The following is a 26479-nucleotide window of genomic DNA, read 5'->3' on the forward strand; positions in this document are numbered from 1 at the left end:
GGTTGTTTTTGTTTTGTTTTTCCCCAGGGACTCCTGGGTGCGAGCCTCATCTCGGTCCGATGTTGTGTCCTTGGGAATGGCACTTGACACAAAATTTCCCATTTGGCTCGGTCCTATCGGAGATGGGCGTTAAATTTGGAGGTCCAGCGAGCCTCTCCAATACCCTTACTGTGATGCTAGGGGCGTTAAGCCTCTGCAATTTCGCACATTTTTTCGCTGCTTCTGATCCTCCTTGCCCCCCCCCCCCTCCTCATCCTCGCCTTATTCCTCTTTCCTCCTCACTCTTCTCCTACACCCTGAATACTGGTGGGTCCGGAAAACTAAGGCTAGTGTGAGTTGAGTTAATAAATTTTGTCTCAAAATTTTACAAGTTGTAAGAAGTCTGTTGCTTTCTCTCCTCCGTTTTAACCTGACAAGCATTAAATTATACACGGTAACAGTAACAGTTAGTCTTTTTGCTGAAAACCCGACTTCGGTTCCCGATTGGCATAGTTGTTTCATCAGATATCTCCGCCTTGCATCCCATCCCACTCAGCCCTGGTTGGCCTGACAGGAAGGGTCGAAGCAGCCCGCCTCCTTTATGGCCTACATATGTCCATGCAAGCGTAAAATCTTCACAATAATAACATTGTTATTTCAAGTTGGTTAGATGACATTTTCACGAGCCATGACACGCAAGACTTAATAAATTTGAATGGGCTTATTTTCTTTTTTAATTTTTACCGCCTTGGTTGACACTATTTAAGGCAGCGTCGAAGCAGCCTGCCTCTTAAATAGTCTAAATTACGTCAATGGGGCACGTATGGTACGTGTATAGGTTTAATGCCCAGGCCAACATTATTATGTTATTTAAGAGATGGGACCTTTGAGTTTAATGTCCATCTCCGAAGGGACCATGCCAAATGGGAAGTTCGTGTAAAGTACCTTTCCCAAGGACACAACATCAGACCGAGCTGAGGGTCGAACCCCCCGAACCCACAATCTCGCGATTGCGAGTACGGTAGCCTAGTCTATGGGGCCTTACACAATGCAATTCCTCCAACTCTTTTTTCAGGTTCCCCCGAAAATAATGCAGCCTTCAGGCGTAGCTGCACGGGACAGAGCCGGAAGTTTGAGATCCTGTACCGTAATGAAGAGGTGGACGTGGGCGACATCTTTGTCTACAGAATCCACACTCTGGTGGAGAGCAGCAAGGTACGGTGGGCGACGGAGTGGAGTGCCGTGCCCACGTCAGTCTTAGATGTTCTGTTCTTTCTATCGCATACTTCTTCACTTGCTGCTTTTTGTTGCCACTCTCTCTCTCTCTCTCTCTCTCTCTCTCTCTCTCTCTCTCTCTCTCTCTCTCTCTCTCTCTCTCTGTCCTCCCCGCCCCCCAATTTCTACCTATTTTGTTCTTTCTGTCACGTCTCGGTCTTCAGCTCTTTTTATTTTGTTCTTTCTGTCACATCCTTCTTTGCACAGTGCTGTATGCACACCAGTCTCTTTCTTTATGTTATTTCTATTCTGTTCTTTTCATCAAGTTCTTCTACATTCTTCTATCCTTTTTTATATTTTGACGGGGACAAGACCTAAGTGCAGGTGATTCAAAGGTACCACTGGAAGTTCTTCCTTCTTCTCTCCCTTCTGTTGTTTTTGTCCATCTGTCAATCTTTTTCCCTGCACTTAACGACCATTGTGGGTGGTTGGAGGGTGCCACTGGTATGTCTTATTTCTTCACTTTCCCTCTGTTGTTGTTGACTGTCTGTCTTCTCCCCAGCTCTAAATGACCACTACTCTGTCAATGTGCTTCTCTTTAATCAAACTCAAACTAAATGACCATCCTCATGATGATGTGCTTCTCTGTTCTTGCACTCGCACTCTGTTACCCCTGTCCTTATTAATGCCTCGTCCATCTTTCATTGTGAGCACACCGTGAACTCGATTGATTTTGTATTGGGCAACAATTATATGAACACAGTTTGAACCCCTACCTAGCATCATCATCTCTCTTTTCTCCATAAGTTAAACTCTAGTATCACCTCCAATCTTCAGCATTTATATGATCTAATTGTGTTTCAAGTGTGGTAAAACTCTTACTTAAACTAAACTAGTCCATGCGGATGTTCATGTATTTAGATTATTTAGATTGTTCTTGTTGCTCCCATTACTCTTCAGCCACTAGGCCAAGTCACATGGGAGATGGTCGTTGAAACCAGTGATCTTGCCTTTGAAGTGAAACTTTATGGTGCTGGAAGTGGCATTAAACCATACTGTACTGCTATACATATTAGCGTTTATCTTTTCCCCACGGGCACAGGTGTTTACGAAGTAAAGGTTGGGTTGTTCACTGTTTTGTGCTCAAAACTTGAGTTCAGTTCCTGAATGGGAAAGTAGTTTTATCAAGTACCCCTTCCTTTCTTCTCGGCTTGCTGTATCCCTACTCAGTACTTGACTGGGTGGGGTCAAAGCAGCCTTTCTCCTAAATGATCTAAATTGTGTCAGTGATGGAGTAAGACACAAATATCCCTTTGTGTGTCTTTCAGCTGGAGAAAAACTTGGAGAACCTGGACCTGAGGCTGGAGGTTCAGCTGTGGTGTTTCGAAGATGAAGAGTCGTATGTATACAGTCTATCACGTATTTTATAGATATGTTTTGATGATCAAGAAAAATGACATAAATTCATAGTTTATCGATTTGTCACAGGAAACTCATGAAATAGGGTAGTATTTTGTCCTTTTTCTGACTTGACGAGCATAGACTAGATGTGAGTGGAGGTCTTTTTTATTATGTCGCCATACCACACAGTGACTGAGCAGGTTTAAGCTTTGACGACAGATATGCAACATACCAGGAGACCTGGATACTTGACTTCACTATCAATTGTAAGATTAGATGTTTGCTCAAATTTAAATGTCGTTTTAAGTCAGGTTCCCCTAGACATGATTTTGATCCTCCTTCTTAACAAGACTGTTAAAGCCCACAGTGTAAGCAGACTGCCTTTAGAAATTACTTCTGCTTTTAAGCTTATCTTGTGTTATGATAATTCTGTATCAGAGTAATTTTAAAAAACCACAGCTTGTAGGATACTCTAAGTGTTATTATCCCACGGGGGGGAGGGGGGGGGGTCTACCTCAGTGTAGACATTTGAAGAAATCTTTTGTTTTATTTCACCTTTTTAATACAATAAAACCCTTGTCTGTTCATGTCATTTACCTTTTCCATAAAGCAGAGAGGATTTTTTCGTCCACAGATCAGACTCGGAATCCAAGATGGAAATGGCGAGCACTCGCGTGCTGCAGCTCCACATATCCCCTACCAAGGGACTTCATCATTCCTTACCCGTTCTCTTTGATTATTTCCACCTATCAGCTGTTGACACTGTTATACACGGCACCATCATCGCCATTCACCAGCCATACCTCACGTAAGTTAACAGTCCACTGCGACGGGTTCATTCAAAGTAAAACAAAAAATAAAAGTTTATTTTCAGCTCTTCTTTATTTCTCTACATACGTGCTTTCTGCCTGTTATACCTAACTACAGTGGATCTTGGCTTGCTAAATAATCTGAAATGTGTGTTGAGGGTGTAACTCTTTATCTGTGGAGGAAGTTTTCCCAGTATGCCGGGAACCTCTTTTGGTATGAAACTTAGAAGTGGGATATGCTTCGCTAAATTGGTCTTTAAATTAAAACGAATGAATTTATTTTGAGAGCTTTTCATCTAATGAAAGAAATCTCGGTTAAAGAGACCTGTTTACGATAATTGCCGAAAACTAATGTAATGCCCAAATCTGGCCTTGGAAATTATCAGAGTACATTGACACATTGACGTTATAACTTTTACTCATAAAACTCTGCAGAATAAAGATCTACTTTAGAATCGAGGAATAGAGGACAGGATAAGAAAGTGATATTTTGAATTGCTCTGCTGCCAGTGAAACAGGGATTGTTTATACACAAGATTGTAGAGCATTTTATATCCTCTCAGTACCTTTGAACAGGTAGATAAAAGAGACTATAATCAATCTGTGTCATGGTCTTTTTGTCCTATCTTCTACAGCATGCCAAAAACCCAGAAAAGTTCTAAAAATTTAGAACAGTCGACTTTGGAAGTTGTATATTTTGGTCAGAAGACTACACCATCGGTAAGAATGTGTTGCTTTTGCTTTTTTTAAGAGGAATTTCAATTGTCCTTGATCCCAGTTATTTACTTGAGAGTTATGCATACATAACCTCTCCTGATATATATGTGTGTCTGTGTGTGTGCCTGTGTGAGTGTGTCTGTGTGTGCGTTCATGTCTGTGTTGTATGTGCATGTGTGTGTGTGTGTGTCTGTGTGTGCGTTCATGTCTGTGTTGTATGTGCATGTGTGTGTGTCTGTGTGTGTGTCTGTGTGTGCATTCATGTCTGTGTTGTATGTGCATGTGTGTGTGTCTGTGTATGTGTCTCTGTGTGCGTTCATGTCTGTGTTGTATGTGCATGTGTGCGTACGGAAAGAAAGATACTGATTCTATTTTTTTCAAGATGCTTGTTAGAGATGCAAGAGAATTGCCCTCCAGTCCTTTTTTTCATGCAAATTTGGCATACCCTTTCTGCTCTATCTTTTGTGGTAAAATAATGAAAATTCTTCATAGTCAGTCATTTAGGAAGAATGTACTCTCTAAATTTACCAGTCATGGCTGAACTACTGTGGAAATTGCACTCATATGTTTTTCACTTTCAAGTAACAAGTCAAGAAAGGTTTTTTTAAGCCTTTTTACTTTTAGCAATAAAAACATAATCATTTCACCAAAGAAAGTGTTTGCGCTAATATTTCATTGTTTCATTTAATGTGTATGAACCCTGTGTTTGTTCATAGAGTTACCTCATAATGTGTTAGTAGTGAGGGAAGCAGTGAGTGTGTGAGTGAGAAAGGGAAAATGTGATAAGTTGACTTGATGCCTCTTGTATATATTTTGTGTTGAGATGCTGGTGAAAACACCATATCAATTTCTATTAATATTTTATCAATTTCACTGCTCTGACAACCACCTGTCCAAGGAAACCACCAGTACAAACGACAACTTTCCCCACTTGTGTTTTTTTCTATTATATGATAATGACACTGTCCAAGAGAAGCACTTGTCTCAGACGTCCACTTTTCTTCTCAACAATGGATGGTTGTCTTGGACAGGTTCGGCTCTATGTCTGTTCTATTCTTATTTTGTCTTGTCCCTCAGCCCCCATCAAGCAATGCCAGCACCAGCAGTGTTCGCATGCAGCAGGCTCACCTTATGCACAAGACTATATGCAACCTGCTGCTGTCCGCACACGAGAGCCTTCAGGAGAACTTGCAGCTTTTCACCTCCATGATTCCAGGGAACAGCTTTCAGCTGGGTAAATACAAATCGAAATTTTCTAAGACGACTTTATATTTTCAATGAGAAAAGTGGTTGCTTTAGACAGGTAGATAGCTAACACAGCATCACTTTAATGTTTTTAAAAATTGGAGGGCGCAGGGGAATGGGAAGTGGCTGTTTGTACACAAGATGATCTTATATGGGTGGCCGGAAAGCAGGTTCAACTCCAGTAAATTTTCTTTCTTCAAGTGCCAGATCTGAAACAGAAATCAGCGATCCTGGTTAGCCACTTCTTTCTCTGTACAGATGTTTCTTACTTAATCTTTACTTATTAAGTGCTGTATTGTCTTGTAAATGTCATCCTTGTGAGGTAGGAAATGATTTTAACAGATTTACAAGTGAATGCAGAATTTCGTTTCATGATAAACCATTTCTCCTTTGTTGAGTGCGGCCCTTGCATGTTTTTATCTACTTTGACAATAAATTTTTTTTTGCATATCTGGTTTGCATTCTAATGATTAGAAATTCTACATTGTTTTTAATGATTGCCTTGCTTTAGAGAAAAAGCGCCTATTTTTTAAAAATTGTAAAACCCCAAATGGATGTCTAGTAGCTTCTTAGATATTCAGATTTCAGAAAAGCGATCATCTATTTTCATGTATTGTTAAATTGTATGATAGGCTTGCCTTTGCATATTATCTGTAAATGTTATAAATGCTGACAACAATTTTGATAAAACTAACCTCCTTTTTCTTCAGAACGCAAAGACTGTCATACCCGACTTGGTGAAGCAGTTATGAAAGTACAGGTATGCCTTTCACTTTAATATATAAATCTTTGTCTCAGCGCTGAGAACAGTAATATTTGTGCTGTTATTGTGCTGAGTAATAAATGGCTGTATTGTTTTTATTACTTAAAGTTAAAGACCTTTTCTAAAATTATTCAAGTATCATGATGTTTGCATCCTTGCAATTACAGTCAAAGTTGTCTAAGACGGCCACCCATTATCACGAAGAAAAGTGGCAAGCTTAGACTGGTGGTCATCTTACACGCTTAGACTGGTGGTTATCTTACAAGCTTAGACTGGTGGTCATCTTACACAGTGTCATTTTGATGTGAAAAGTACACAAGAGGGGGAATAGGAAGTGGCGGTTTGTACAAGTGGTTGCCTTATACAGGTGGCGGTTAGAGCAGGCTGGACTATTATAACTACTATTGTCCTATAGTTTCTCAGATTTGTTTAGTTGAAAGTATAAAAAAGAAAAAGCCATACAATAAAACGATTCTGTGAAAAAAAGGGAGAAATAACAGATGTCTTGAATGAAGCAGAACAACAAGAAGTTTCAGCTGTATTGATTCTGCTTTTTCACAGGGAGTGTTGGAAGAAGAAGATCTGATCCAGACTGCCATTACTGACATCACCCAGCTGTGTGCGGAGAACGTGATCTTGTGGGCGCAGTTCCTGGAGATCGCGCTGCGGCAGCCGAGGGTGCACCTGTACTTGGCTCGAGAGCACCACAATATGAGGGTGAGTCAGCTCAGTTGATGATGTCACTTTTAGTAGCCTCTTCCTTCATCTAGGTTTTCATGTGTCCTGGATTTCATAAAATATTGTTCATGTACTTTGAAAGGCATTGTTGTCCAGCCAAACAATGCCTTTCCTGTGTTGCTCTAGGGGGGGGGGGGGGGGGGGGGACTGGTATTTAATAAGTTGCTTTGGCCTTCATAAGTTTTGGAATTTGTGCTCCTTTTATGATCCCCCCCCCCCCCCCCAAACCATGCTGTTGTTGCTCCCCCCTTCCACCATACCTGAGGATCACATTGACAAATGTGTCCCTCATTTGGACCATCTATACTCTGGCAGCCTTACAAAGAGTGGTGAGCAAGCCTTTGAAATCACTGCCTTTAATATACAGTGCTGCTTTTTTTATCCTTTAGAAATACATGAAACCATTACAAGTCTTTGATATAGTCGAGTATTGCATACTTTATGACTAATTTCCATATAGAAAGTATATATTGTTATAAAGGTTGTGTTTTTGTTGTTGTAAGTGGGGAAGAAATGACATGGTTGTGTTCTGCGTATGTTTACAGATCAGACGTTTTGCCGAGGGTTTCTTCACCATGGAGCACAACAAATCATCTTGTTTATCTTGTTATGATCCTGGGTGAGTGACATGTTTAGCAAATATCAAGTTGTACATGATACATAGACTGATCTTATGCTAATTGCAGTGCTATCTATTATTTCAGGGGGGGGGTTTTGTTAGTCTGTATAAGGTACCAAAAAACTTTCTTTTAAAAATCAAAATCCTTTTTTTTTGTACTTCTTCAAAATGGGGTAAAATGTGGTTTTTAATATTGCAGTTTAAAGTAAAGTCTAAACCAATAGCTAATCTTATTACTGTTTATATATCTTGAGCGCAAGTTCAAGAATGCCTTTGTAATTATTCAAATCGATTCAGTAAGAAGTTCACTGCTAGTGGACGCTACACAGATGTATTTCTCTAGTCTTTCTGTTAAAATGATTTAAATCAGAATTTTAAAAAGCTGTGAAAATGTCGTTAAAAGTAAATTCTAACCCTCCCATTCTTAAAAGGGCGGTTTCACACCTGACATCGTAGCAATCAGAATATTGCCTCAATTGTAATACAACCCCTGGATGTGTGCGCTAAGTCAAGCAAATTCCAAAAGGAGGGGGAGGGAGGTTAAAGTTTACCGTACCAAAATAAATAGGGGCTATAATAGAGATTCCTTGACAGTTTTGGCTAACCTAATTTCTCTCCATTCCACAGAGTCCATGGACACTCGTCGCTCGCTAGTTTGGTGAAGAACTCTCCTTACTTCTCCAATCTCCCGTCCCTGTCTGTGGAATGCACGGATCTAGACGGAGACGAGAACTCACTACCTATCATATTTGAAGATATTTATCATGACTCCAGGGCTCCACCTCCTCGTAAGTTCTAATGTAGTTCGGCCAATTGGGTTTTTTGTCTTTTGTTTTGAACCTCACTTTGAAGTTGAAGTTTGCGTGCAAAGAACATTGTTTCAGCCCTTTAGCTGTTCTTAACGTTGTGGTATGGCACGACTTTTCTTATTACATTTGTTTGTATTTTGTGAACCTGTATTGTGGTGACAGTGATTTTAGAGCACCCCCTTTTTATTTCTAAATGAACCGTAAGTTAGTCCCACATACCACTCATTCTTAATTTACTTTTTCTTACATTTCTCTCAAATTTGTGTATGTGCTCTCATCATATGTGTTACAATATGTTAGTTCAATTCATGTTTTTTGCTTGCATTTAGAAATTTTGGCCAAACTTAACCCCATAGGTTTTTTATTTTATTTTATTTTTTAAATTATTTTTGTTGGCAAGATATTTGCCGCTTTTTCTATTTGTGAGAGTCAGAGAAATATCAGTTAGTGACAAGAGAGTTCCTGTTTTGGTGTTTTAGCAGATAAGTACTGTGAGAATTCATTCCGTTCCTACCACTTCTCTTCCGCAATTTACAATTATAATTAATAATCAGTGTCATCAGTCAGATGTTTTTTTGTGCGAATTTATTACAACTCGGTTAAAAAGTGCGCTCTGATATCCGTGAATTGAGCCTTGCTAGCATGATCATGTGGATCCTCCCTGTTGATGCTAACACACATGCTTGGACATATGTCAAAACATCACTCGTACTCTGAATCTGCAGAGCCTAATTTTTATAATCGTTAGTCGGTGGATAGAGTTTTATCAGACTTCAGAGTTTTTTAACTGTCCGCTAAAAATCAAATTTTCTACCTTGACATCATATTTCTACTGTGCGCCATAAAGTCTTCATGTTTCATTATAAGCCTAAAACATGCATAGTAGAATTTCACTTCAAATTCTAAATGTAAAATTCGCGTACCTGGTTTTTTTTTTTCTGCGGGGGAGGGGGTTGCGATGCTTTTGATATTCTACAGAAGACTCTGTTTCTGAGTCTGAGATATGCACTGCAAACTCTTGTCACTGAGTTTTACCCTATGTCCTTCACCACTCGCAGAAGCATACCAAAAAGTGTCGGCTGCTGCATCAAGTCGTACATCGGCAGCTGACGTCACGGGCTCCCCTCGGCAGCGCTCCTCCTCCAACTCCTCCTCCTCCGTGGCCAGTGGCTCGCCTCACATGCGTAAGCGTTCATCCAAGAAGAAGTTCATTAAGAACATCAGGCCGGAGGGCTTCAAGCGGCCCTCCTCCTACTACTGTAGCGAAGCCGAGGCGGCGGGTGCCAAAGCTGACGGCCAGGCCAAGCCTCCCATAGGGGTCACTCTCATCGGATATCGGAAAATTCCTATCCCAGATACTGTCCCTTCTGGAGCAGTTCAGCTGGGCACGTTCAGCCCCGACTCTCCAGACACCTCGCCAGGTCGGGATTTGGGACTCGTTCTTTTCTTCCATGTCTTGTCGTAGTAGAGTATAGCCTCTCTTTTTCCGATTGACGTTTTTTCCTCGGCCTTTTCCTACTCCCCCTATTTGTCTGCATGTTTCTAATTCTCTGCATGTCTCAGGATTTATGTCGTGTTGCTATTTTTACTTATTCTGGGCTGAGCTTCTGGTGACAAAAGATGCTCCAACAGTGGATGCTTGTGTCTAAAGCAAGGATACTTGTGTAAAAAGCAAACAAGAAAGAATGTGAATTACATTTCTGAAGTGCTAGTGATCATCCTTCTGTGTTGTGTATAGATTAAGCTCTTTTCAACCTTTTATTTCTCTACGGTTTTAGTACTGGACGGGCCCAAAGATATTATAAAAATGCTTGCTTTCATCTTTGGAGTGTGTCCACAGTCTTTTATAATGTGCATAAGTTTTGAAGTCATTGCAATGTCATAAGTTCTGAGTGGTTATTCTAGATGTTTTGAGTGGGAAAAATTTTGAAGGTGAAGGAATAACAAGCCCAGTGAACCCAGAAAGAACGATTGAGGAGAGAAATACAGGGTTGTGTCGGGACGAGAGGGAATGAGAAGGATGTACATGACAAGTCTGCAGCTCACTTGAAAAGAAAACTGTTCATCAGGAGTATTACAAAAGTCATTAAGTCCATGAAGATATGAGGATAAACATATATCTTTTGAGAAAATTATCTAGAAGTGCTGCTGAAATTGATCGAGAATCATTGTTAAGACAGATCGAGGAAAAGCACAGAAGCCTGTCGTCTGAATGCTCTTTTACGTTACACAGTGACCTCGAGCCACCGGAAGATCAGCCTGTCTTGATATTGCCTCACCCTTTGGTCACTGCTAGTCAATTCTTGATCTAATATTACTTTTATTATTACCTTCTTTTAATTTCTGCACTTCCTACTTGATCAAAACTTTTGTTTTTAATCCATATCCGTTCTCCTTGTCTTTGTGGCAAGTTCTAATTGCACAACTTTCATGACATAAATTAAATGTTTCCGGTAAGTTTCTTGCAGATAACACCAGAACATCAATCAATTTCTGAGACAATGGATCAGTTCCATATATGCATTTTGAGCACTATAGAAGATATTTTTTTCAACCCCTGTAAGCTGTTACTTACATATGTAATAAATAATAGGAAAGGACATGTTTGGTTATGGGCACACAGCAGTGAAACATGTCAATGAATTAACCCAAAGTTCATTGGTTTCTGTAAGCACTTAAAACACAGAAAGGTATTTTTAACCCCATCCATACGTCGTGTTTTACTATCGTATCCATACGACGTGGGGAACTCTGTGCCACCACTTTCCAAAAAGAAAATTTACTCATTAATCCGATCCGTACGCTTTGCATAGTAGTCTGTCAAAATGATTTTTTGAGAATTACTGAAAGTTTCAAAGAGATCTTCGCTCTGCAAGTATTCTAAAAATGTGAAGAATACAACCCTGGGATTACAAAATGACTCCAGGGCGTACAGATAGGGTCAAGCAACTTCTATGGACACAACAGTATTATAGTATTGATGAATCACTGGAATCATCTTGCACAACTGTACTTAAAAAGACAATGCGCTGTGGTTGTCTCAGGGAACTTGTCTTTGGGTACTACCTGGGATACCAAAAAGAGAACATGATACCATCGGGAACCTGTCTTTGGGTACTACCTAGGATACCAAAAAGAGAACATGATACCATCGGGAACTTGTCTTTGGGTACTACCTGGGATACCAAAAAGAGAACATGAAGCATGATGGCTTTGTTTGTTCTCTTAGTGGAAAGCAGAAACAAGTCGATGGAGGTCATCGTTCGGGTTGGAGCAAGTTCTGTAAAGATGTTTGTTGAGGCCAAGCACTACCTCTTGGCACCAAAATCTACAAAGGAGTGATTTTTATTTGTTCCTTCTCATTTTCTCAAAGAATTTCGTTCGAGGTTTAGAAATATTCAGTTTTGTGAATCATTATCTGTTACATAATCAAGGAAATGGCAAATAAGAGCGAAACCTGGCTATCTGAAGGACTATCTTCAAAAGTTCAAAAGCTGACCATGCCATTTATGAAATAATAGCAAAGCACAAGAATTTGAATAAAATTGATAATTTTAGTACTTTTAGATGACTTGTATATTAACGAATCACAAAAAATTATGTGCTTCTCCAAAGATCCTGTGAAGGATGCTGATTTATGAAATGGAGCTTCTGAGTGCTTATTGAGGCAGAAATGTTCTTTTCCTGTGGCAGTTGTAGTTTTTACAGAAAGGGAATAACTGCTTACCTGAAAGCCAAAATATTAATAGATGAAAGTAAGCGAGTAAGCTTGAATTTGTTGAATCCTTGGACAATGACACATATGTAAACAAAATACAAGTTAATACTATGTCTCTCTTTTGTTTCATATCCATGTCATTCAACACAATTTTCACCCTATCTTTCAATGCACTGAATGACCAATATTGTGTTGATGTGTATCTGTTGAACTCACTGAAGCTCGAATGAAGCATGTGCCTGGCTGGAGTTGATATTAAAATATTCTGAAGTACTTACTGTAAGCGGGAACTGCACGATAAACTTTGATAAACTAACAGAAAGAAAGAAATGAGTGTTCACTGTTTAAACTCTAATTTAAAGAATAAATAGTTGGTCAGAATAATTATGTCCAAGCTGTGTATGTTTATTTTTACCAAGTTCAGACAGCTATTCACTGGTCAGTCTTTATTAAACCAATGCTTTTTGTTTCACTATGTTCAACAAGAGTGTGCTCCCAGTCTGAGAATTGTTGCTGTCTCTTATAATAAAATTGTTGGAATCTCACACTTCACACACAAATGAACCGAGGCTCTAACTAGCCTTTTTCACAACCTCTTCTCTCAGCAGGCCTCCTCTGCCTTGATACAACTCTCTCCTCTAAAAGTCCCACCAGTAGTAACTCAGACTGCTTTTATAAACTTGCAAACAATACAACTGAACACAGACTCACACTTTACTCACTCTCACACTTTCAGCCAAACAATACAATAGGCTAGGCCTAACCCCCTGCCACAACCAACAACAACCAAATAGACCACAAATATTGTTTGTTCTCTCTTAGAAGCAACAAGCCCTCCAGTTTTCTCTCTTAGAAGCAACAAGCCCTCCAGTTTTCTCTCTTAGAAGCAACAAACCCTCCAGTTTTCTCTCTTAGAAGCAACAAACCCTCCAGTTTTCTCTCTTAGAAGCAACAAGCCCTCCAGTTTTCTCTCTTAGAAGCAACAAGCCCTCCAGTTTTCTCTCTTAGAAGCAACAAACCCTCCAGTTTTCTCTCTTAGAAGCAACAATCCCTCCAGTTTTCTCTCTTAGAAGCAACAAACCCTCCAGTTTTCTCTCTTAGAAGCAACAATCCCTCCAGTTTTCTCTCTTAGAAGCAACAAGCCCTCCAGTTTTCTCTCTTAGAAGCAACAAACCCTCCAGTTTTCTCTCTTAGAAGCAACAAGCCCTCCAGTTTTCTCTCTTAGAAGCAACAAGCCCTCCAGTTTTCTCTCTTAGAAGCAACAAGCCCTCCAGTTTTCTCTCTTAGAAGCAACAATCCCTCCAGTTTTCTCTCTTAGAAGCAACAATCCCTCCAGTTTTCTCTCTTAGAAGCAACAAACCCTCCAGTTTTCTCTCTTAGAAGCAACAAACCCTCCAGTTTACTCAATTACCGACAAGTTGCTCTTTTCACAGGGCAATATACGTATAGAAATGTGTCACCACGCGGTGGAATCAAGCGCTCATCCATTTTTGGGCATATGGAGTTATTGATATCTCATTAAAACTTGTTTGTTGGTCATGCTTTTGATGGAAAAAGTACCCATCTATCTTGAATATAGAAGTCGAGATATTTACAACTGATTTCAGAGGTAAAATTGGCGAGAAAATGACTTTCAAAGCTTAAGAGTCCCTGGAATCTGAACTTTTACATTTTTTGTGCCTTTAATGAACGTTTTTCTGTAACATCCACACAGAAATGTGTTTTTAAAAGGACATGAAAGGTGTTGAGACGAAAATAGAAGATTAGAAAAAAATTGCAAACCCCCCAGAAAAATGCCAATATCCATGAGGCCTTACATATAGATAGACACAGAGGGTTGCACTTTTCACAGGGCAGTATACATATAGACAGTATAGAGAGACTACTCCTGGCAGATTGAAGAACAATGCAAATTCTAGATTTTAATCCAGTGCTGTCTTAGTATGCTAAATGAGATTAAAGTGAATACATGTTTTGTTCGTACATCAAATAATATGAAAATGAATAGATGCTTGTAGATACATTTAATAAGATGAAAATGAATACATCTATACTGATCCTTTAACTCTCCATTTGTTGTCAAATGTCCTTTTTGTAAATATAAACCATGTCTATGCAGGTTGATACGTTTTGAACATCTAGACTTAACAAGATGATGTTTGCTGTGTCGTTAACTCCTACACTCACATAACAAGCTGGCACCTTTGATACATTTGTAATCAAACCAGGTTTAGTTTTATTTAAAAACATATTACATGTCCTTGGTTCTTTTTTTTTTTCACAATGCATATTGCTGTCATATCAAAGGGTTTGTTTTGGTTGGGGGTTTTTTTTGGGGGGGGGTGTATTTGGGGGTTGGGGGGGGGGGGAGTATATAAGTCTTTGCTTCTTGGTTTTGTTGTGAGTTTCTGCTTGGCTAAGTACATTTACTCTATGCTTTAAAGAGACATTTATCAGAAGTTGTGTTGGTTGTGCTTATTAAGATTTATTCTGTCCTGCTAAACGTTCTCTGTTTGGACATTGAAATAGGCAGATGCCAGTCAGCTTTTTGAGAATGCTTTCTTCCCATGCAGGTGATTGGGAGGCGCTCTAATGTGGTCTGCACCTTCTATTTTGTTTCCATCTCAGAGTTATTGACCCTCCTGTCTAAATAAAAGTGTCAGTTGTTGTGTCTGGTTGTTGTAAATAACGAGAGCTCTCTTCACCTTTTCTTTGAATGATAAGTATTTCAGAACAAAGACACCAGATTTGTTCTGAATCTGTCAGTAGGCCCAATGCCATGTGCCCCTTTTTCTTTGTACTACTTCTATCTATTGGTCATGATTCTTGACTCCTTTCTGGAGGGGTTTTTTTTGGGGGGGTGGGGTTTCGTGTTCTGATATTGGCTGTTTCCACTTGGCTCACAATTTGTCTTGCTTGAGCACCCATCACTGACTTCCTTGAATGAGTCTGAGCTTCGTAAATGTGAAATGTGATTCTTTAGTGAGACCAAATGCCGACCATAGATTTGACATTCTTCCAACCTCCTAGGGACTAGCTACGTAAGAGCCCGGGCGGTAAGAGGATAAGACTGATTGGTCCAACTTATTTACTCTCGTTCTGCCATTTCTTGCAGTCAGTCTCAGTCTTTCATAGTGCTAGATGACCTGAATTGTGTTCACTTGCTTGTCCTATAGTGAAACTACACATAAGTGGGAGAATTCTCAGTGATTTTCCTGGTTTTGCTTATATGCGCAATTTTTAACTGTTTGGCTGTGAGTTTTCAGTATCCAGCTTGTTTTCTGTTTTGATTGTCACTCTGCATTTGCTCTAAAAAAGAGTTTTTATGATTAATGCCTTAAAAGGAGTTTTGTATATGTGGATGAATCATTCAAGCCGTGAGTACTTCAGCAGTATATGAAAATCAGAAGATTGATTTTTTGTGGATTTTTTATTAGTTAGATGCTTGTATGTATAGTGAGGTTGTGTATAGAAGTTTCAACTATTTATCTTGGTAATAAATAAGACTTTAAATGGTTTTTGGAGTAGAGTTTTGCTAAAGTCAAGAACAGATATGCTTATCTCATTTTACCGATGAGTACATAAATGCTTGAATCTTAATGATGGTTAACATTTTGTTATTGATACAACAATGATGTTATGTTGGTATTTTTTCATATGTTCCCAACATTCTCAAATTTAATTGACTTTTAAGGATTTTAAAGAGCATAATATATTCCTTTTTTTAAAATATTCTATATCTGTAGAAGCTACAGGCCTTCATTCTCAATAAAAGTATAATCTTTTAAAATAAAACTGTATCTTTATCATTGCTTACTCTCCGATATATTTAAGTATATTTCCAGTTCATGTGTTTTGGGCCTTTAATGTAAGTTAACAAAGGCCTTTAATGTAAGTTGACAAATCTGTCTACCCTGGCTTTTTTATAGGAAAAATTGACTTGAGTTTGTTTGACCACAGGTGCCGTGCACGCCCAGTTGGACAAAACAACCAGCATGTCTTCACTCTCCTCCATTCTTCCATCAGCCTGCATGAACCGAGGCAGCTCCGACTCTCTGGCAGATTTCGCAGCAGCAGACGCGTCGGTCATGGGCTCGGGGAGTTCTGTCTCCAGCTCACCCGCCGCCGGCACCCCTACCAAACGGCAGAATAGCACAACGTCCGGTGCCCGTACTTTGTCAGAGCCCAGTGACTCTAATGTGACTCTGGTCGGTGGCCCCAGCGAGACGTTGCCCTCGTCAGCGGGGAAGGACACCAGTGGCGGTAGTGTCAGTGTGTCGACCCAGTCAGCAGGGAAGGACACCAGTGGCGGTAGTGTCAGTGTGTCGACCCAGGTCGTGACCTCCAAACCCCCAATTCCTCCGAGTCATCAGGAACCAAGCGCAGCAGGGGGGTCAAAGGCAGCTTCTGAGGATGTGTCGAAAACTCACAGTTCTCCTCAAGCCAAAGTTTCGTCTCAGGCCAAACAGCAGCTTTCGTTACAGGAGGCGAGTAAGTCTGGTCTGAGCAAAAGTGACTATAAAGAGCTAGCGGAGGGACTTTCTAAGGCTATAGGGGAAGAGGAAGCCTCCCCGTCCAAACTTCTCACAGCAATATCTTCCATGAATGACGATGACTTCAGCGATGATGACACTAATGTGGCCAATGGCTTTGATGACGTGCTAGAGACATACCGACAAGATTTCAGCGCTCGCTCAGCAGACGGAAAAGCTTCCTCGGCCATGGTGAGTGGGGGAGGAGAATCATCTACGTCCAAACATTCCAAACCATCATCTGCAGGGACATCATCATCAGGCGTTGGTTCCTCTGTCTCAGAAAGATCTTCTGATTTGGTGGATATGAAAAGCAACAACGATAGTGCCTTGGGGAGCGAAATCTCATCACAGGAAGAGAAGAGCTCCTCTCCGTCCCCTTCGGCCGGAGCCTCATCCTCAACCAAGAAATCGGCAGCTGCCACGGGTAAGCCAAACTCCAGCTTGTATTCCCCTAACTCTAATTTCTCTAACATCAGTTACCATTAATAACGAGTCAGCTGGTCAGATTTTCCTGCTTTATTGTATTTCATCTTGTTCCAAACATTGTGGATTATTAGATAAATCAAGATCAGTTAATGTATACTTCACTGATACACTAAAAGAAGAAATTGACAATGTAGTGCCTGCAGCACAAAATATACATAGAGAAAATCATGTCAGCACATTACTGCTTTTTCTCCAAATAACTCTTGCTGTCTCTTTGTCTCCTTCCTTTTCTCACTGTCTCTCTCTCCCTCTCTCTCCCTCTCTCTCTCTCTCTCTCTCTCTCTCTTTGTTTCTTCTCCCTGTACCCTCTCTCTCTCTCTTCCTGTGTCCAACCTTATATTTTCTAGTGGACATTGATCTGGTCAGTCGCTTACACCAACATCGCAGAACATGAAATGAAGATGATCAATACAGCACAGACACTATTCCCTGTAGAGGCAGTACTGTCCCGACAAAGCAAATCATTCCCTAGTTGACCAGATTTTTTTGGAAATGAGTTTGCATAAAACTGCCAAGTAACCTAACTTGTAATTCATGATCTTTGCTTTTACATACTGCTGCTCCCATTCACAATTCTGTTATTTACTCTGTGCTCCTTCTATTCATAAGCTTACTAAAAAAACAAATTTTTTCATTGTTTTTGTTGGCTAATAAATTAAGTTGAATATTCACTATGTTTTCACTCTTAAACTGGAGCAGAGCAGTTTCAGATGAAGACTTTTAATATTTCTGGTTTTCATACTCGTTTTGGGGCAAAGGTAGATTATCAATTATAAGTAATTTGGTACATTTTTAAGTAATATTGTTTTCTAAGAATGAAACATCAGGTGCAGAAAGGGTCTTTCTGGTGACTACTTCCTTGGATTACCGGGACGCTATAATTGCAGAAGAAAGATGGGTTTCAGATGTTTCTTTATCCTTTTTTTCTTTCACTAAAAGATTGATTACTTTTGTAAGTTTTTGTCGCCCTCTGCTGACTGAGATGATGGTAAAATGGAGCTCTGCTCAACAAGTTACCGTACTGATTTAACAGAGAAATTATGTCCTACGAGAGAGCACACAATGTTTGTCTATTGTATCTTTGTTGTGTTTTACTAATGGTACTGTACTGGAATTCATTCACAAATTAATGGCTGAAGAATTTATAACTTGTTAATAAGTTACTTTGCCACCAGTCAAACTAAGGCATATGTTTGTTTCTGAGAGGGAAATGATGAAGGTGCCCTGATGAGTTTGAATTTGGGGTGAGTTGAGATTTTTTTTTTTGTCTGGAAATAAAAAAAATTTAAAAGATATGGTTGCTGCAGAAAGAAAAATGAGTTACTCTTGACCATATAATACAGGATGAATCAAAAGAATTGGAGTTAGGCTTTGTTACTGCAGCAGACACACTTTAGATTTTTCTTTCTATTTCTGACCATGCTCATATTTTGAAAGCTTCTATATCGACTCAAAAAATTCTTTGAAGAGAAAACATCTTACTGTTATATGCGGATAAGCGCTAAACTACTGCTATTCACTATATTGTAACTAAAAAAAAAATTGTTCACACTGATTTATGCCTTATTTTGATTCGCTGCCCATTGTTTTGAATTAATTAGCTATGGTGTGTTTGTATGGTAACAGGACATTGATTTTGCCTTGGCGCATTCCTGTCTGACTTAATTCATTACGGTGTGTCTCTCGGGTGGCTGGGAAATACTTTTGCCACAGTGCCTCACCCCCCTGCTTTCCCTGTGTTGAGTACATGTTTACCTGCGTCCCCTACCACTGAAGTCTTGTCCCTAGGTGCGCGGTGCTCGTACAATGACCCGCGGCAGAGGTTGACTGTTATAGAGCTGCTGAAGGAAGAGTACAAGAGGTCTCAGTTCACCGGAGCAGACTCTCTGGGTCAAGGTGAGATAGGGCAGGGGTCAAGGTCAGATCAGATAAGTGAGATAAGAGACGGGGTTCTCCCCGCAGAGGGTTGGACTCTGGAAGTCTAGTCCCATCCTCCCAAAAAAGCATGTGCATATGGAAGGATCGGAGTTTACCACTTATTGATGTAGATTCCAAGCATCTCAGCACTAGTCTTGGAGTTATTTTTCCTGTTGTGACTCCTAGCACCAATCACTCCATACAGAGTGACAGAAGAAAGAAATGAAACGTCGTGGAGACCCCAAAAAAAAATATTTCAGACTTTCAATTTTCTGGAAGAAATGTTTTATGATTAAAATATTTTAAATGGTTTCATGATTACTGCCCATGATGCAGGCGTCTCTCAGTTCTTTCTATCTGCCATCTTGCTTTATGCCAGGGTTTAAGTTAATTTTAAGACTCAACAATCTCTTGGCTTGACCATATTTGATTAAAGTGGGGGGTCCCACATCTTAAATGAACTTTCAGCCTTTATAAAGCTGTCAAACCTATGCTATACCATATCACTAATACCCTGATCCTCAATTATCTGGCTTTAAAAACGTTTGTGTGAACCGTTTGTGTGTACTGTTTGCTTTGCTACATATTTCATACCTTACAAACTGTGGCCCCAAGTAATAGGTGTTACATATTTCATACCTTACAAGCTGTGGCCCCAAGTAATAGGTGTTACATATTTCATACCTTACAAGCTGTGGCCCCAAGTAATAGGTGTTACATATTTCATACCTTACAAGCTGTGGCCCCAAGTAATAGGTGTTACATATTTCATACCTTACAAGCTGTGGCCCCAAGTAATAGGTGTTACATATTTCATACCTTACAAGCTGTGGCCCCAAGTAATAGGTGTTACATACTTCATACCTTACAAGCTGTGGCCCCAAGTAATAGGTGTTACATATTTCATACCTTACAAGCTGTGGCCCCAAGTAATAGGTGTTACATACTTCATACCTTACAAGCTGTGGCCCCAAGTAATAGGTGTTACATATTTCATACCTTACAAGCTGTGGCCCCAAGTAATAGGTGTTACATATTTCATACCTTACAAGCTGTGGCCCCAAGTAATAGGTGTTACATACTTCATACCTTACAAGCTGTGGCCCCAAGTAATAGGTGTTACATACTTCATACCTTACAAGCTGTGGCCCCAAGTAATAGGAACAAATATAATCTGTACTAAGAATTAAAATAAGGAATGTTATTCCAGTTCCCAAGTGCAATACGTTATACGTATATAATGCATATAATGTTGGGTTTTTTTCACTTTGATGTTATGTTGACTAATTAAAATGAAGATGTTCATTTTTTAAAAACAATTTTGTTTAATTTTTATAACACGTTGATCAATTGTGCATGGGATGGCTAATGATAAGTTCAGTTTTAAAAAGAATACTGAAACTTCAGCGTTAGCTTGCATTATCTTTCAGAATATATTATGATGAGGGTATTTCTGACAAGTACGTCTTCCTTTTTCCAGTAATACTGATACTGTTTTGATATAAAAGACATTGTTTAATTCATCCACCCCTAAATTGAATTTAATTTCTGTTCTTCAATTATCTTTAAATGCCATAAACAGGACTCCCTTTTTATAATGTCTTTAATCAAACTTCCTGTGTAATATCTTTTATAGCACTTCTTCTTTTATAATATATTTTAAAAGACTTCCTTTAAACCTGTAATAGCGCGCTCATATGACCTTACCAGTTGCGAGCGCCGTAAAACCCTATACTACATACATACATACAAACCTGTAATATATTTGAAAAGGCATCCTTTATACTCGTAGTATTTCTTTTAAGACCTGTTATATGTCATAATTAAGTTATTTTAGTCTTTAATGAGACCTCCTTTATACATTAGTCTTCAATAAGACTTATGTAATACATGTATTGTTTGAATCAGACCAGTTGTACAAAGTCTCAAATGAGTCTCCTGTTTGTAATGTCTTTAATAAGACTTTTTGTCAGGTATCTTTAACTTTTTTGATGTCTTTAATGAGACTTTTTTTGTTATGTCTTCAAACATTTTCTTAGGGGGGTCTCGTGGCCTAGAGGTTAAGGTGTTGGCCTCTCAATAAAGGTCCCGGGTTGGAATCCGGGTAGCGACCAAAAAATTTTCTTCTCTAAAATTGTTCGCTTTCACCTCCTTTCCTGCTCTCTAGCAATGTTCTGTCGTCTGTTTCCGTCTCCTCTTTCTGCCCCCACCCCCTCACCTCCTTTGCCACCTCATCTGGGCTACTGACTCTTTCTGCAGCCTTTCTACTGCTACTCCTTGGCTCCTTCTTACTGCTGTCTTTCAGCCACACCTCTGATATTCTGGTAGGAAAGATCTACACCTAGCCTTCTCGGACAAGGACGAAAAATCTCTGAGGGCCCGTGTGCAAGTTGAATTTATTATTTGGTGGTCTAAAAGTAGTCTTGGGCCGCCATGCTGGCGAAATTCGAAATTTCCAACTGATAAATTTTAATGTGTCCTGCGCACTCATATGACCTTATGCAGTTGCGAGCGCCGTGAAAGACTTACCAAAAAAAAAACAACTACTTTCTTTATATTTGGCCTTGATAAAAGCCTTTATACATGTACAATGTCATTGACAAAACCTTTATAATCTCTTTTGTTTGACGTCATTATTAATGTCTTTAATCAGACTTCTTTCATAAATGAAACTGTTTTGTAATGTCTTTAAATAAAACTTCCGTTATAAAATTTCTAATTAAACTTCTTTTATTGAGCTTACTGTGGGTCGTTTTATTGTGACACGGCCTATTTTGAAGTTTGACAGATTCTCCCCCTTCCACCCTTCACCAACCCTCCCCCCCCTCCCTTCACCAACCCTCCCCCCCCCCCCCTCCCAGGCAATGTAATGGACTTGTCCAACATCCACCTGGAGAAGGAGAGCAGTCCGTTCAGCGGCCACAGGGCGGCCAGTGACTCCGACATCCTGAACCATTGTGAAGAGGAGGACAAAAACTCTCAGGGGCAAGAAGGAAAAGGGTGAGTGGAGGGGAGCAGTGGGGCTGAGGTTTTGCATGCAGGGTATTGAGGTGGTCTTTAAGGAAGTACATGGATTTAGAGGGATTATAAGCTTAACCCTCATAGCGCCAGTCGCATATATTTCCCTCCAGAGTTCACATTTCCCTAGGCCCAGTCACGTATATTTCCCTCCAGAGTTCACATTTCCCTAGGCCCAGCTGCGTATATTTCCCTCCAGAGTTCACATTTCCCTAGGCCCAGCCGCGTATATTTCCCTAACAGGACACCAGCCGTTTTAAACCCAAGCCTGTATTTGTATTGTACTCAATCCAGTCATTTCTGGGAACATTTTCATTTGTTATTTTCTAAAACTTCAAACAAAAGCAGTATAAAAATTGAAAGGGTTAAGGCACATTTATTTATTTCGTGGTGGAAGGTCGATTTGATATTCGGCATATTCGTTTTCTCCTTCCCCCCCACCCCCCCAACCCTTTAACCACTATTTTGGATGCCCAGGGAGGTAGGCTAAAATACAGAATGTGGTTAAAAGTGTTCATTAAAGTAGCCCTCAAGCATCAAAAAGCATGATGAGCGGCAAGCGTTATAGTGATTTCTAGGCTCTTTCACCTTATAATAAATGTTATTAATGATTCATGTTACATGGGTCTCGAGGGGTTAAGGGGGTTTCAACTGAAAGCTTAACATTAAAGGCATGGAGTACTAAGGTTAAAGCAATTGTGACATAAAAAGGATTGATCTTATATGAAGACTGAAAAGTTAAAAAGATTGAACTTGTATAGGGATTGCAAAATCATGTTTAAAAACTGTTGTAAATGATTTACACCTTGTTCAACTCTTTAAAAGATAATGATGTTGCTTTTTTTTTCTTTTTTTATTTATTTTTGTTTCTTTTTTAAAAGTTTTTTTTGGGGGGGGTTGGTTGTGGTTTTTTTTATGTTGTTACTCATTCAAAGCAGGATTTACAAAAATAAAGTGGACTTCTCTTTGCTAAAAACAAGCAGGTGGAAAAGTCAGTGATCTCATAGTTATGAGGGAAAGGAAAAACAGTGGGCAAAAATAAAAACCAAAAAGGAGAGGTGAGTAGATTCTTCCTGCCACTGTTGGATGTCACCAGCAAGTTGATTGTTGTCTCTTTTTCTTTTTTTTTTCAACAACTCGAGCAGCAGTTCAGACGGAAATGATAAGAGACGTATGTTATCCTCATCCTCATCTTACCCTGAGCTGTCGCACGCTGGCAAGACGGAGCCTCCCAAATTGGTCTCTGTGATTGGCCTGCATACTGTCAAGTGAGTTCATCAAAGATCACCAAGGGTGATGACAGGGTTTCCGAGAGCAAAAAGTTTGTGTAGGTTTTTATGGATGCTTTTTGAATTTCACACAAGAATTTATGACCGAAAAAGAAAATCTTGCATAAGACAAACATGATAAACTTTATTAATTGTGCTTTTATCAGCTTCTTCAACACAATCTGTAGATACCGAGTTATGCACCTATACACCTGCAAAAATGAGTACATTACTCATGCGCACGCCCTCACACCCACTTTCAAACACAGTGATCTTTATGAATGGACTTTTAGATTCTGTTGTTCATCCAATTTTGAGACCCGTATGCAAAGATCAGAGAAGGTTAAACCGAGCGATTTCATTTTACCTTGTTTTTACTGCGGTCAGACGAAACTGAACTAGCTATAAACACAATGTCACACATCTTTACTCTCTCTCTCTTTCTTTTCTCTCTCTCTCTCTATCTCTCTCATCTCTCTCTCTGTCTCCCTCCCTCTCTGTCTCCCTCCCTTTCTCCCTCCCTCCCTCTCTCTCTCTCTCTTTCTCTATCTCTCTCAATCTCTCTCTGTCTGTCTCCCTCTCTCTCTCTCTCTTTCTCTCTCTCTCTCTCTCTCTCTCTCTCTCTCTCTCTCTCTCTCTCTCTCTCTCCCTCCCTCTCTTTCTGTCTCTCTTCCTCCCTCGCTCCCTCCCTCTCTATCTCTCTCTCTCTCTCTTCCTCTCTCTCCTCTCTCTCACTCTCGCATCACTGAGCACCACCCATATCTCCCTGAAACTCAAACTGCCTTGTCCTTTGAATGTCCTCAGCTTTGTGCAGCTGAGAGAGAGCCTCAAGCTTCAGATGAACTTTCCAGGATATTTGTACAGGTATGATTGAGATCCTATTGGCTCTAAAGTTCTTACATTAAAAGAAAACCCCAGCCAACTTTATTGATCCCTTTGGAAAGACTTTGAGAATGGCTGAAGGAGACATCGTCTGAGTGACAACATCTGGAGAAGCTGTCCAGCTCGGGCTTAGTTTGAGATTATCTGTGAATCTGTTCAGTAACCACTGAAAAGTGGTGCCTTACCTGTATGCACGCATGCAAATACACATACAAACAGATAGACATACACGCACATACACATACACACACACACACACACACACACACACACACACACACACACACACACACAATGCATTGAAAGATCTTTTAGATAAATGCTGGCTGTGACTGATACATGTGGTTGATGAGAGTGACTGGGGGGTGCCACTGGTAGAATCTACTTCTTTATTTTCCCTCTTATGTTTCTGTCTGTTTGTCTTGTTTTTTTCCCTGCACAAAATGGCCATCATTAGGTCAGTGTGCTTCTTTTAACTCCAACAAACATGTAGTTGACAACAACCTTATCACCACGACAACTGTAGTTTCTCTTTTATTGTACTAATGCTTTCTATCAGAGGAAATTGCTGCCTTTAGGGTGTATGTCTTTGACCTTAGAATTTGTTTTGACCATTTCACCTTTGCTTGTGGTTGGAAGGCACCACTGACAGGTCCTACTTCTTTACTTTCTCTTCATTTGTTTTTATTTTAGTAGAGGTTTGACGGCACTCGCAACTGCGTAAGGTCATATGAGCGCCAATCTCTTCATTTGTTTCTTTCTGTCTATCATGCTTTTTCCCGGCATTTAATGAAGGTTGTTGTGTCAGTGTGCTTCTTTTTACTCTAAACTCTCACCAGTTTTCTCACTTTTGTTTAAGGGCATGAGTTGTTTTTTTAATCATGTCAAATGTAAAACTACCACTACATCTGATGACAAGACAGATATTGTTGAAATGTTTCTGTAATATATCACTGGCTTGAATTCACAGATATCTTTTGACATGTAGAATGAGTTCCATTGTTGTCTTTTTAAGAAATATAGTCTAGTTTAGTTGTGTTTTTTTTATTTCACAACCCTTGTTTTTCAGTTTTGTATGAGTTTTATGTGAACACCAAAAATATGTATATTTTTAAAAACGTGCAGTATGGTCTGCTCTTCCCTTGTTCCATATTTTAGATCATGCCTTGACTTGTTGTTGTGAGGTAGTGTACTGCATGCTATATTAACTGAGAATGTACCAAACTGAATATATTGATAGTTAATATTTTACTTGGATTTACTTGGATCCAGAGCTAGAATCATAGCAGGCGGCACATGTCCATAGCTGCTCATCTCTCCTTTCCAGCGTCCACCTCAGGGTCTTCCTGCTAATTGTCTCCATGAGGAGCTGGTTTGAGACACGCGTGACCACTCCTCGGAGCAAACTTTTTTTCGCTGTGCCCCGCACACACTTTTTAGTTAATATTATGTGGTCTAAGTGAGGCACATCATCAATTTTAGGCATTTTGAAATAACAATACCAAATGAAAACTCATTTGTTTCTCTGCACATCACAACAATGAATTTTCTTTTGATTTCTCAACAATTTCCCTGTCTTTTGGGTAGTCAAAGATAAGAAATCATTCCAATCCTGATTGAGGAATTTTGCTTCAAGTGAGGGAAGAACACTTATTTGTTTTTTTAGGACTATGCTACTTGTGAAACGATACTCTCTTCCGAATCGGAAAGAAGAGGAAATAACGTTCAAACAAACCGAGCATAGTGGATTTTTTGTTTTTTTGGATGAAAATCCATCACACCTCGCTTGCATTTTGATATTTTTTTCGGAGCTGCTATATCGAGTGGGCTAGAATACGTTTCTTCTTCTTCTGTCACCATGAAACTTCTAGAGGGTTTCCTTTGAGAACACTTTTACTGAGACTTGTGCACCCATGTTGATAGTATTTGGGACTGAGTTCCTCCATGCTGTCGGCATTGCTGACCGCTTATGACGCCACAGCGCCAGAAGAAAGAGAGAGAGAGAGATAGTATTTGGGAACTCACTTATGAGGAATTCTTTTTACATATGTGAGGCAGCATAGTGGAATCAGGCTCTCGTCAAAATAATCGAAGTGAAGAAACTAGCATTTTTCTGCAGGTTTGCAAATTTTTATCAAATTTTGTTTTTCGGTTCAACACCTTTCATGCTCATTAAAGAACTCATTTCTGTGTGGATTTTTCGGAAAAGCGTTGATGAAAGGCACAAAACAAGTAAATTTTCAGTTACCACGGACTCTTAAGCTAAGGAAATAACTAATCTTTAGCGGCCATTTTCTCACTTATTTTACCTCTGAAAACAGGTGACCCCCACCTCTTTCATTCTCAAATATCTCGACTTG

General features: G+C 39.7%; 1 protein-coding gene across 5 annotated transcripts in view; it reads left to right on the plus strand.

Annotated features, from left to right (window-relative positions):
- Positions 1–26479, plus strand: part of LOC101852938 (protein FAM135A) — a 48895-nt gene that overhangs the window by 8543 nt on the left and 13873 nt on the right. For 2 of the 5 annotated variants that reach the window (XM_013084306.2, XM_013084307.2), the window contains exons 2-16: positions 1055–1194; positions 2523–2593; positions 3230–3403; positions 4040–4124; positions 5199–5355; positions 6077–6126; positions 6691–6846; positions 7413–7486; positions 8114–8274; positions 9354–9716; positions 15974–16972; positions 18823–18930; positions 21813–21951; positions 23115–23237; positions 24042–24101. In XM_013084306.2, the coding sequence (XP_012939760.1) occupies positions 1055–1194; positions 2523–2593; positions 3230–3403; positions 4040–4124; positions 5199–5355; positions 6077–6126; positions 6691–6846; positions 7413–7486; positions 8114–8274; positions 9354–9716; positions 15974–16972; positions 18823–18930; positions 21813–21951; positions 23115–23237; positions 24042–24101 (2860 nt within the window). The remainder of the gene's footprint in view (positions 1–1054; positions 1195–2522; positions 2594–3229; positions 3404–4039; positions 4125–5198; positions 5356–6076; positions 6127–6690; positions 6847–7412; positions 7487–8113; positions 8275–9353; positions 9717–15973; positions 16973–18822; positions 18931–21812; positions 21952–23114; positions 23238–24041; positions 24102–26479) is intronic. The other 3 variants (XM_013084310.2, XM_013084309.2, XM_013084312.2) reach the window with 3 other exon arrangements.

This window comes from Aplysia californica, unplaced genomic scaffold (genome assembly GCF_000002075.1).
Source record: "Aplysia californica isolate F4 #8 unplaced genomic scaffold, AplCal3.0 scaffold00284, whole genome shotgun sequence".
Lineage (NCBI taxonomy): Eukaryota > Metazoa > Mollusca > Gastropoda > Aplysiida > Aplysiidae > Aplysia > Aplysia californica.